At 42.6% G+C, this 13,284-nt stretch overlaps 1 protein-coding gene across 1 annotated transcript in view; it reads left to right on the top strand.

Moving 5' to 3' along the window:
- The first annotated feature begins 521 nt into the window (after positions 1 to 521).
- The window catches only part of CLCN1 (chloride voltage-gated channel 1), a 57,363-nt gene continuing 44,600 nt past the window's right edge, over positions 522 to 13,284 (top strand). The window contains exon 1 of the mRNA XM_059493930.1: positions 522 to 572. Coding sequence (XP_059349913.1) covers positions 522 to 572 — 51 coding nt within the window. The remainder of the gene's footprint in view (positions 573 to 13,284) is intronic.

Raw genomic sequence — 13,284 nt, 5'->3', positions numbered from 1 at the left:
TCCAAGGCCTGCTAGAGAACTTCCTCTCTCAGATGCTGACACTTCACAAGATTGTCCCTGAAAGAGGTTGTGGAAATAATCCTCTTCAAAGTTGCAGGATGGTGATCTTGTCTCTAATTTTGTTAATTCGTCATTTCCATCCTTCTCTTCCTTCATCTCTCTCTGCCATGAGTACCCGTTCTTTCTGTGGTTCCCCACCCTTTCCAAATGGAGTGAAGAATGACACTGCCTGAGAGAGGAGGAGGAAACGTTACCTCCTGTTAATTTACTGAGCTGTCCCATTGCCAGGACAGCAGAGAGAGATTAAAGCAGGGAAGCAGACAGAACAGGAGGGGGCAGGGAGTCTCTGGTTACACTCTCCCTCTGTGTCTTTCCCTCACCAGTAACCTTCTCTCTCAGGGTGCTCTGAGGGACTTCAGCTGAAGCCTTGTGCCTGTTTCACTCCATGATTTTGCTGGGGAGGGCAGACAGGAGGACAGCCCTGAACAAGCCCTGCTCCACAGGACGTTGTCTCTGGGGATATGACTGGGGATGCCTCTCCAACGAAAGCGTTCCGATACCAAGAAACTCTGGTGAGTACGATACCTGCAGCAGCACAGAATGTTTCCTACGTGAGAGCTGGCTTCCCTCCTCTGCTTAAGGCACTGAAAACTTTCTTTGCGTACAAATATCCTTCCCTGTTTGCATTAGACAAACTCCCTGAGACATGTGCCCGAGCACATGCTCCAATAGTGGCTTCCTTCAAGAGAGAATGTGGCCATGTTCTCCTTGAATTCCTAATCCTCATGGGTGAAAAATTTACAACACCAGGCAGGTTAAAAAATGCTGGCATGAGTCAGAGCTGAGTCTGCAGAGCTACACAGAAATGCAGCTGCTGGTTGTGAATGGGTTTCTCTTATCAAGACAGCCACCGATAAGGCACTGAAGCCATTCCCTGCCCTTTGTTACAGCTCCCACAAGAAGCAGTTAGGATTCTGCCATAGTGGTGGCTACAGGCACTGTGAGAACATGGAGCACATTGCTCTATGGCATCCTTTGGGAACATCCCAGTGGGGTCTTGCACTGCTTTGTTGTAGGTATTTGGATGCAGGCTGTTGAGCCTCTTTCTGCTTTAGCTACTTTAAAGAGTTAAATGGCAGAAATGAGATTCGCTGCATGTCTGTGAGTCCTCACACTTTACTGGACAAGTGGAGGTAGCAGTTTGTCCTGTGCCTAAAAAGCTTCTTGCTTTGGTCCCTGAAGTGAGAATTAGCATCATACAATCCAGATTGCCTAATGAACACCATGAATGAAATCCCAGCCTTTAAAAATGAATAGCAGCCTCTTTGTGCCTGGGCATGCAAAGTTTTGGTAGCAGTGTTTAGAGAGAAGTAAGACTGTTGGGGCTGAGGAAAAAAAAAATTCTCATCTTCTCTGAGCTGCTGTAAAGAAAGATGGAGACTTTTTTACATTTTTCTTTCTGGCATTTCTTGACCACATCTGAGTAGTGTCTTGCACTGCTTTGTTTTATAAGTATTTGGATGCAGGGTGTTGCCACACATTCTGGTTTTTGTTTCTAGAGCACCTAGTTTAGTGAGGAGAAGGTATGGAGAAGGAAGGGATGGGCTTTGGGAGCAAGAGGCTGAGGTGAAGAACTAGAGAATGGCTTTTAGTAAAAAAATATTCTGCTGCTGAATATTGCTCGTGTGTATGACAGAGTACCTTAGAGATGAATGAGGACTGTATGATCTTCAATGTGACCATACAGCCCTTTTTGATTTGAAATCTTAATTTCAAATCCAGACTTACACAATGAATGTAAATTTCTTAGTGATCCACAGTAGGCACATCACAAGCACACACCCTCAACTCAACAGTGGTTTTTTAAGAATGCTATTTATCACATATCAAGTATTAACATTGCCAAAAGAGACAGTCAGTACAGTGGAAGGATTAGGATGTATTTCATCTCTCTTGGCCTGATTTTCTGCATTCAAATATAAAAAAGAAACATCCTCATGTCAGAAGTGAGTAGTATCAACAGTACAGCATTGAGGCTGAGCCTAATATAGAACAGAATGGGATTGCCATGACCTGTTTTATTGTTTGCACTATAAACAGACAAGTAATGATTGCATGAGGTACTGAACTGTTAGGAAATACTACAAACCCAAACAAAAGCAGCAGTAAGGAAGAGAGCATGAACCAGCACAAGATGCAGAAGAAGTGAGTATGCTATTTGGATAAAATGGCTATATTTCTTCTGCAGATATAACAAAGTCATGGATCTCTACAATTTTCAGTTTTAGGTTCTTGGTGTAAAACTAGACTAGTCAGAGTAAATAGACTAAGGAGAGTTTTCTCGAATGCCTGTGGGAAGACACAGCTAGCACCAGATTTCTTGAGTTCAAAGAGCATGATTTGTATAACTTGAGCTAAGGCAAATCTTTGACAAAATATTTGTCCATTAAAATAGCTATTTGTGAGAGAAAGACATACAGTGTATTGCATTATATTAATTTATTCATAAATTTATCCCATATATTTGCCTCTGAAAGCTTTTCTAGGCTTCTGTACAGGACAGGATTGTGTAATAAATTATGTCTGATTCCTTGAGTACCTGCTAAGGTAAATCCCAAATTATTAACTCTTTGTTGAACTCAAGTCATCCCCATCCCTGATAAGAGGGCAGCAATGCTAGGACCTGTTTCATTAGGGGTGACGCTAAAGTTAGGAATTCTTTGAGAATGACCATATATACCCAAGTCCTTAGGGATCATAGGCAGAGTAGCAGCTAGTTACTGGAGCAGCTATTTGCTGGATCCAATCCAATTCAGTGCTAAGAAGGCACTGAATCAGTAATCTCAATTGAAGATAAATTATTTCTCAAAACAAGCAAAATTAAGAGCATTTATAAGGATTATGTAGCAGATGAAAACAGGACTGTAATTCTGGATGTTGTTGCCTCAAGTGTTTTTGCCAGACACTCTCAGGACTTGAGTATCTTAGCAATTTACACCTTAAAATGCTATCTTTAGGAACAGGCTCCTCTCAAGTATCAGCATTACATCTGTTCACTCCATGTACTCAGTCATGTTGGTTCGTTCTTGTTTGGTGAGTGAACAGAAGCAGAGAGCACTTCTGAACTAATGCTGCATACATCAGTTTTCAGACATAAAGCTACCACTGCTCTCTAGGCATGCTGCTTGGTCATAAAGGACAGACAGTAGGTCATTGCCTGGCTCAAAGACTGTAGGAATGACTGCTGTTTTCCTCTGATTTAGAAAATCTATTGTAGTGTCACAATCCACAGCCAAAGTCACTTATGAAGCCTGTACATCTTGGGGTGAGGAGAGATGGTAGATGAGGCAGCTGCTGGTCAGCCTTCAAGGTCACAAACCATCTACAAGAGAGCGCTGATGAGTCAACTGACCATTTCTTGTCTCTAAACCCCTTCTATGATTGAAGTATCTGTGTTTGTTTATATACTGTGGCCACCTTATAAATTTTTTCTGCTCCTGGCTTTTTTTTCTTTTTTTTTTTTCCTTTTTTTTTCCATTTCCAATAATTTTTAACTATTTGTTTTCCAGGTGTTCATGCCTCTTAGTCACTTACTCTTTTACCATTCCCTTGTTGCTCTCGCATACCTTCTCCTCACTGTTGTGCTCTGCTGGTCTCCTCAATTTGTTTCTCTGCTCCTCTTGCTCTCAGTACACATGAGGCCAAGTGTTAGGTTTCACAGCTGTGTTTTTCTCTGTGCCTTCCTCACATCACTGCCATTGGATTCTGTTCTAAAAATATCCCATGTGACCCTTTCCCTGTGCTGTCCCAAGGCAGAAGGGGGATTCTCCCCAGCTCCCCTCTCCTCTTTTTATTTTTGAAGATGTTGTCAATCATACAGAAAGTAATGTTAGAAGGCAGAAGAGACCTGGGAAACTGAGGTCATGAGAAAGATCACTTGTGCAGATTTGTATTGCCAGTTCCAAAGCTGCAGAGGACAAAAGATGCAGATGAACATGGGGCCAAGTTGTATGTGGCAAGATGTAGGGTTGTGACAATGACAATAGAAAAGAAAAAAAGGAATTCTTTCTTCAGTCCATTTCTGCATGGGAGAGATGTTCAGGGCAACCTTACCTGTTTAAAAGATGAGGATAGGAATTTTTGCTGTATTTTGCTGTGATTTTAAGCTCTGCTGTGAGAATAGCAGCTTCTTGAGGAAATTTTCTCATTTCCAGTTTGTATTGCTAGCAGGTCTGGTCTCTATCATTCTATTAATAATTGAAGTTTGCCTGCCAGTATTTTGGTTTTGTTGCCATCAAAGCAAAACCACAAGAATCACAGAATTATCTATAATGGAAGGGAACATTAGCAGCATCCAGTCCAGCCCCCTGCTTGGTTATGAATTTCCCTTGTTTCAGGTCATGGCTATTGGCTCTTGCATCTTCCTCATGCCTCTCAGAGGAGAGCCTGGTGCTGCCCTGCCTATACCCTCCCTCTGAGTGTATTGGCATTTGCTGTTTGCAAATCAGCCTCTTCTCTGGGGTGAATAAACCCTGCTCCTTCAGCTTCTCCAGTCAACCATCCAAGCAAGACTTCCTGAGGTGACACCCACAACTGCACACCTGTGCTGTATATTCCTGACTTAAACACATTTCCCATGGAGAAAGTTCAGTTCAACAGTAGCACATGCAACAGAAATGGTACCAAAGGCTTTACTTTGCCTAAGTGTTGCCCACATTGTCCTGGTTCTGGGTTATGGGAGCAGCTACAGGAACAGGTTGCCTGCAGACACCACATTCTGGATTGCACCATCCTGGCAGGGAGGGCAAGGGGCCTTTTCTGCTACTTGCAGAATAGTATTTTTTAAAATTCATTTCCAAAATCATTCAGGTATTGGACTCTGTTGTGAAGGTGTCCAATACCTGAAGGTGAATTACAGTTTCCACGAATTGTACAGGTCTCCTGCCCAAAGAAATAAATTCCAAGGGCTGGCAGCATGCCAATCAGTCTACACGTTGCCATTGATCTTGTGCTGTAAAAAGTAAAAAAACTTGTTCATGTGTAAATGGCACATGGGGCTATCCCCCATTTGTGTGAAACCTAATTGGGTAGTTGCATGCTATAAGCTTTTTTTATATGGACAAAGAAAATACATGTTTGCTTTGACATCTCGTGAGTGCTGCTTTGGCAATATAGCAGATTAAATTATTTCACGCAAGTTTGGGGTAGAGGGTACGTGTGTGGGAAGACCTTGTACAAAAATTCCTGACATTAAAAAAGACAGACCTGTTGCTAGTATAATTCTCAACAATGGCAGCAGAGGTGCAACTGGAGTACAGAGATTAGTGCCCCAGCTGTACAGCAGGTGGCATACAAAGTATGGTAGATGGGAAATATTTCATCAATACTGAAATGCACAGCAAATAAAACTCCTCAGGGTAAAGTCAACTACTGTTGTGAATCTCCACACAATCACAGCAGAGAATCTGGGCATGCAGAAGAGAAGCTGGCAGTAAACATGACATAAAAATAAGTTATTTTGTCAGTGTTTACTTTAGCAAAATAGCAGGGAGATTTTGCTGTCAGTATTGATGGAAGAGCTTCCATGTACCTGTATGATAAAATGATCACTGTTAACTTGTTAATGCAGAGGCAGGACAGACAGAAGTTTAATAGTGCTGAACACTACCTTCTTGGAACCTGCTTATCTTAAGTGTTCATATTTACTGTTAAGTAACATAGAATTTCTTGATGAAACCAGATTTCACTGCTGTTTCTTTGCATGGGAAGGCATATAATGTTTTTGTATTTGTTAATCACACAATTCTCAGTACTGAACATAGAGGCAGCAAAGAGATCCTCCACACATCGTGACTGCAACAAACACTTTGGTCTTTGGACCTTGATGAGGATGTAGTCAGAATTAAAGAATTTGCTCACATCTTTAAAATTCAGGCATTTATCTCTTCAGCAAATTCCTGCCTCTTGGTGAAGAAATTGATTCTTACTCATTCTTCAGGGAACCAAGTGGCTGTTGGGATTGTTAGTCATCCACTTCTATGACGTATTTGTAAAAGGTCATGGATCAGCAATGTTTGCCCATCATCTATCAGCACTGAGGGTGGATTCTAGAAGCACATAAAAATACAAAGCGCCTTCATCTACTGCACAGTGCTATGGTGAGCGTCAGTGGCACCTAAACTTTTTCAAAGGAAGTCAAATACCTATAGCTCTAAAAACTCTGACAAACTACATGTAGTATGTTCTGATTTGGTGCCATGAGGAAACTACTTTGTGCACCCCCAAGTTTGTTTCAGATGGAAGTTTGTCCAACTAGTCTTACCTGTGCATATTCTGGCATACATATCCTTTGATTACATGTAAACTATTATAAGACTATAGATATCTATATCCTGAGACTTGGAGTTTCCCACATCTCTACTGGGACACTGAAGAGGAGAGAATTTGCCTGAAGACCAGTCACAGAGGCTGATAAAGTATTTAACTGTGAGGAGGAACACACTGCTTTTAACAGCTACAGAAAAATAACTATCCATTTTTGAGTGTGTGGTCAGCCAGAACTGCTCGCAGTCCTGCAAATAGATTTCAGAATTAGATGATGCTTTCTTCAGACCATTGCAAGAGGTCATGTTCATAGTCCCTGGAAGCAAACCTGCTGCAGCAGTAAGAGCAGGGCACAAGCAATCCTGAAGGCTTCTGGAGTGCATTGCCAAGAAGTTCATAACAAGATAATCAAAGAGACAACAAGAGGAGGTGCTCTGCTGGACCTGATACTTGAAAAGGAGGAAAGACAGGTTAGGGATGTGAACATCCAGGACAGCTTCTGCATCTGAGGAGGGAGGAGGGCTCAAAGTAAGGTTTCAAACCTTGAGTTCAGGAGAAAAGTCTTTGACTCTTCGGGGATCTTATTGGAAGGATCCCATCGGAAATGGCCCTGAAGGGAAGAGGGGTATGAGAGAGCTGGTTGTTGTACAGGGATCATCTCCTCCAAGCTCAGGAATGATCCATCCTTATGAGCAGGAAATCAAGCAAAGGCAGGAAGTCTGCATGAATTAGGAAGGAGATCCTGACAAATCTCAGACAAGTGACCTGGGAGGACTCTAGGGACACCAGCCATGTGTTAAAGGATGAGATTAAGAAAACCAAAGCTCATCTGGAGTTTAATCTGGTGAGGGACACAAAGGGCAACAAGAAAGGCTTCTACAGGTGTATCAGCAGCAAAATTGAGGCAATGGAAAATGTGGGCCCTCTTCTAAAGAATCAAGGCAAATTGATTCTAAAGAAGATGATGGAGAGCAAGGACTCTCACTTGAGGAGGACAAGGTCAGAGAACATTTAAACAAACTGGGAATGCACAGATCCATGGAACCTGATGGGATGCACCCACCAGCATGAGGGAGTTGGTCAATCTCATTGCAAGGCCACTCTCTATTTAATCTTTCAAAGCTCATAGGGATTCAGAATGGTAACTGAGGACAGGAAGAAAACAAATGTCACTTCCATCTTCAAAAGGAGCAAGAAGTCCAGCAAACTGCAGGCTGACCCACTTCAGCTCAATCCCCATAAAAGTGATAGAGCAAGACTTCTTGGGAACCATTTCCAAACACATGAAGGACAGACTCCCCAACATGATTGGGAGTGGCCAGCATGGCATTGTGAAGGGAAAATCACATTTAACCAACATACAGTTCAGTGGCCAGTTGAGACAGCCTGGTGGATGAAGGAAGAGAAGTGGATTATGGTTATCTTTACTTTAGCAATGCTTTTGTCTCCCATCACATCCTCATAGTGAGCTGATTAAGTACAGGCTGGACAAGTGGACCTTGCAGTGGATTGAAAATTGGCTGAACTGCAGGGCTCCAAAGGTTATGATCAGCAGCACATCCTTCTGCTTAGCTGTGATGAGGCTAAACCTGGAGTCCTGTGCCCAGGTCTGAGCTCCCCAGTTCATAAAACCCATGGAGTTTCTGGAGATGGTTCTGCAAAAGGCCACAGTGATGATGAAAGGATGGGAGCATCTCACATCTGAGGAAAGGCTGAAAGAGCTGGGATTGTTCAGCAAAGGCTTGGGGGAGGTCTCATTATCTGATGGTAGACTGAAGATGGTGGAGCCATTCTCTTCTCAGCAGAGCCCAGTCACAGGACAAGACAGAATGGGCACAAATTGAAACACAGGAATTTCTGTCTGAACATAAAGAGGCTTTTGCATGACTGAGCACTGCCACAGGTTTGCCTGGTGTGATTGTTGCATCCTTGAAGGCATCCAAAAGCTGTGTGGACACAGCCCAAGGCAACTTTAGCCTGCTGACACAGCTTGAACATGGTATTGGACAAGACAGCGGGTGTCCCATCCAAAGCCCAAACATTCTGTAATTCTGTGATTAACTTAAGTACTCAGAGGAACAGCAGTGCAAATTACCTACTGGTCTACAAGATTATTGTCTTCTAAATATGACACAGAATGTATTTTTAATTCTTTGTCTGTAATGAACTCTCTTATCTACCCTTGCTGTTAAATGACTCACACAAAACTGTCATTTACTTCTATTACAGAAAAGCAAATTAAAACTGTTTGCCTGCATCTAAATTCCAAGGAGTTTGACTTCAATAGAGCAAGGCCCTACTTCCTGAGATACAGCCAAATTAACCTTCTCAGTTAATTTTCTTCATACCGCTCAATATTTTCCAGACCTCATTGTCCTTTCCAGCTTGGGAGGTTATAGTCCATTTAACTGTTCCTCATACAGCAACTATTCCATAATTTGACCATCCACTAAAAGTCTCCCAGTTCTACTGTATTAATTTTGAGACTTACGTAGGGAAAGAGAAAACAAACATTGTTCAGATGTACTTGCACATTGTATTTTATTAGGTATTATTATCCTGCTTCTTAAACATAGTTCTAAATAAATGCTAAAGAGGTCATTATGATAATTCAGTGTAACCCCAAGGTCTTATTCTTACATATTGAGAGCTTACATAGTTGAACAGTTCTTGTGTATGCAAAGCTAGAATGCCTGTTCCTCCTTAATCACTTCAGATTTATTGTGACTTTTCATCTGTAATTTTATTGCTCAATCATCCTGTTAAAGCCCTGTACAATTCTTCAGCCAGTCTGTTTTTATTCCTCTGAATAGCTTACTAGCACCCTGTGAGCCCTTATCCAGACCAGAGAGGTATTTGATATTAATTCTTCTTGGCATCGAGTTTGTTATCAACCGTAGGGGACATGGTACTGAGGGCAGGCTGCTTTTAATTCCAATTCCATATAAAAATAAGGCATGTTGGAAACCTTGTTTCCATTAGTTTGAAGTCCATAATGCTCCAGGCTCAAAGGGCAAAAGAGCTGCAGGTTCACCTAAGCTTTCCAGGAATGGGAAAGGCAAAAGCAGGATTAAACACATGGCAGCTATGCAACAGGGTAGTGGCAGAAGAAACAGTCAGCGTGGTGTAGGATCTTTATTCCAGGGATTCATGGAAATCTTACTCTTGGGAAGATGAAGCCAGGGCTAAATAAATTTCTCTAGCCTACACATGTGTTTTAGTGCTGCATGTGAGCATGTACATTTTGGATGATATGATCTATTGACGGCCACGCGAACAGCTTTGTTCTTAAATGCTGCTTCCCTATGTGACCTGCAGTGAACTCACTCAGGGCACAACTCTGAGCACTTAACTGCATGAAGACATGAGTGTTTTCGATCGGTTTACCTTTCACAATGCTCAGACAGACATATCAGAGCTGGTGCAAGGAAGGGAATATGACCATCCTTTCTTCATGGCACTCAGTTTTGAGACAGCTGTAACAGTTCAGGCCAATGCTGAAAAATCTTGAGTCTCTGTGTGTTCTCTCTTCTTTAATCTAGATGTATTTCAGAAGCAGTACCAACTACTCTTATGCCATGACCCTGGAAAATATATATTTTTTTTTCCTTATAACTGCCTCATACCAAAAGATAAAAGAACTAGACTTGACACTTTGTCTGGAAATGTGGAGCAAGGGAGACTAAGAAGGTCAGGGCCTGATGCATCACTGGCTTTTGATTAGGCAGGTGCACAGTGTGACAGGCAGCCTTTTCTGCGCAGAGCTCAGGTACAGCATGGTGCTCCACTAATAGCCCCTCAATGCAAGCCTCAGAAAGAGTCAGAATACCTACAAGGAGTAGTCCTTCCCCTTGTGACTCCTCACTCCCCACTAGTTCTAGCCCTGCGCGGCCATATGTTATCTTTATTCTCTTTTACTCTTCCATCACTGGGGGAAACTACTTGCATGCTATGTAGCAAATAAGTAGTGTAATAATAGTGTAGTAGATTAATAGAATATGCTAAGATATCCTTTCCAAATTCTTCCACAAAGTTTTTTCACTCTCAGAACCTCTAGTGGTTTCTGCTTCCAACCCGACTCTTTTTTCTATGTGTAGGCTTCTCTTTTCTTCTTTCCACTTTTCCAGATCAGTGTGTTTGGTCCTGTAGTAAATGGATGTTCTTTAAAGAGAATGAACTATCACCATCTGATGATTTTTTGCTACTGCATATGGAGGACTGAAACAACTGATTCCATAACAATACTTCAGCTGAACCTGATACCACGATTCAGCTTCTTAGCTGAAACCACTACTTATTTCATGGTGACCACAATGTGCTTGGAGTTCAATAACCCCACAGAAACAGCAAAGGTCAAAACATAGACTAGAATGGATCAAATGGAGAGCCACATTAAAACAAAGAAGCTTTCTGACCTATTAAGAGAAGTGTTCAAAAAAGTGAAACATTTCCAGAAGATATGAAGGTTACTGAAAGACACTATACTGGTATCTAAAGAGAACAAGTCCACACAAAAAGGCCTCAGTCCTTCTTTAGTCTGCTTCAGATCCTTCACATGAATGCTGTCCCCTGCCAGGATGCAGGTGATATGCTTATTATAGGGTTAGAGGGTGTACTAGGAATCCTTTAGGGAGTGCTGACCTCCTGCCTTCTCATTTATATCTGCCTCTTATTTCCAATGCAACTCTGTAAGAAAAATTCAAAGCTGGGTCCAGACCCTCCTGTGGACAGACCGTGGACTGCAGAGGAAGGCATCTTGATAACAATGACATTTCAGACCTGGTATCAGAACACAGATATTGAAGACGTTAATGCACTTCTAAGCAGATCTGAATGCTCAGCAGCTGATTCAGGGCAATGATCATGTTCCCCAGCACACAAGACTATAGGTCAAGGGAGGACAGGTCTGTAATGATCAGTGTAGCAAAGCTCAGTATGAAACTGTATAGACAGATGTCTGTTCATGGTCCTGCCAGAAAGCACAGTTAGACTGGTGAGGATCTCCTGCAGGAAGACAATGGAGAACCCTCCTGCCCAGAGCAAGGAGATTACCTTGCCCCTACAGAGACCTCACTGCCATCCCATGGGATTTAATGATGGCATTTGTAGCAGTTTTATTTGGAGGGAGAGGGAAGGAGGGTAAGGACCTGTTGGCTGGCAGTGGTGGAGGCACTGGGGCCAGCCTGTGCTTTCTACCAGAAAGTTCTGTAGCCAGAACTGTGGTCCCTGTGGTACAGGGAAGCACCACAGCAATACCCTCTGCATCCCTCTCCTCTTTGATGAAGAGCAGGTTGAAAGCTGCCATGGCAAGGGTCAGCTGCATCTTCTTCCCAGAGCAGTGAGTCTTCAGCATGTGGCATAGCTTGTCTGTCAGCAGGATGGGTCTGAGGAGCCTGCAGACTTGTGTGAGCTTGTGGTCCTCATGGTGCCCAAAAACCAGTGGTCTAGAGCATTTCTGTCCTTCTCCCCCTAAGTAAATGTCCCCAGCCCAGCCAGTGCACCTGCCAGAGAGCAGTGCACCTGCCAGAGAGCAACAACTCTCCTCCTGATGCAAGAAAACCCAGAAGAGTGAGTGAGTGGGATTTGAAACATTTCACAAAGTCCATCTCTACTTTTTTTTTCTTTTTTTTTTTTCTTTTGTTACTGACTCATTCCTTTCAAAATAAACTATAAACATAATATAGAATAGAATCTGGCTCTGATATAGACAAGAAAAATTTTATATACACCCCAGACCAAGGGCAGTGCTTGAACAGGATACCACAAGTAGTCTTAAGCATTGCTGCTGTTTCTGAACACCTAATAATGCAAGAGAAGGACTGTGAGCAATGGTCTTAAACAAACACAACATCCAAAAGTCTTTCATTTCTCCTGAACAGTCCGAGTTTAACAGCTTGTAGAACTAATTTCAGCTCCCAACATAAGTGAAAGTAAGAATAGTTTCCACCATTTCTTCTCAGCACCTTCCTCTTCATTGGACCATTATCTCTGCACCATTCCTGACCTTGGTCAATAGTTTCCAGCGTCAACCTATAGCCCCTTACTGGACTCCTGTTCCAGGGCTAATATTTTTAGATGTCATGGACATTATATGCCAGCCCTGGGACCCAATGCCACTTATGGGGAATGTCCTGCAATTTCTTCTGCTGATTTATCTTAATATCCTGGACTTTATATACTAAGCTACCTGTCTCTTTGGCGCTTGGAGATTGTATCCCCTCATGGCCCTGGTGTACTTCTTGCACCATTTTTCCCCTTGTGACAATCTAAATTGGCTCTTGCTAATAGGTGTGCAGCAGCTCTAGTTTATAAAGCTTGACAGAGAAAAGACTTTTTGCAGCCTTCAGGCCAAAGAGTGGCCCAGTACTTGAACCTGGATGCACATGGTTGATGCAGTTCTTCTTCCCTTCCCCCAGCACCTTCCTGCAAGTCAAAGCAAGGGGCTAGAAGACAGAAGAGGGAGAGAGTCCAGTGAACGTCATGCTGACTCTCACTCTCATCCCTGTATCAGCAGCCAGTGATAACAGCAAAGGTTATTGCTGCAGGGGAATTTCTTTGCCTTCATTTGGGATGGATTCATTATTCAGGCTGCCAAGAGAAACACTATCTTTCCTCTGTTTACCTTAGTCTTTATCTCATATTACCACCAGGGATTGTTTCATGGAAAACAGGCAAGACCCCTGCTGTGCTGGAGAGTTAGGTTTTTTTTTTATGGGTATCTGCATTTAGATGGGGGAAAGAGAAGGGGAAGGTTAGTCAAAACTTTTCAGGATTTACAGCTGTCCTTGTAAATAAGTATATTAAAAAATCTTCAATGCTAGTGATAACACATCTGTGCTACAGCCCTTCTGTTGACATCCTGTATCTCAGTTGTCTGAGATGGGACAGGACAAGCCAGAGCTGCCAACAACTTGTACTTAGCAACCATGGCTCATGCAAGCACTTCATAGCATTTGCTCT

This window comes from Ammospiza nelsoni, chromosome 2 (genome assembly GCF_027579445.1).
Source record: "Ammospiza nelsoni isolate bAmmNel1 chromosome 2, bAmmNel1.pri, whole genome shotgun sequence".
NCBI classification, from domain to species: Eukaryota; Metazoa; Chordata; class Aves; order Passeriformes; family Passerellidae; genus Ammospiza; species Ammospiza nelsoni.
Note: the sequence above shows the minus strand (reverse complement) of the source record. Positions and strands in the feature narration are given on the sequence as shown.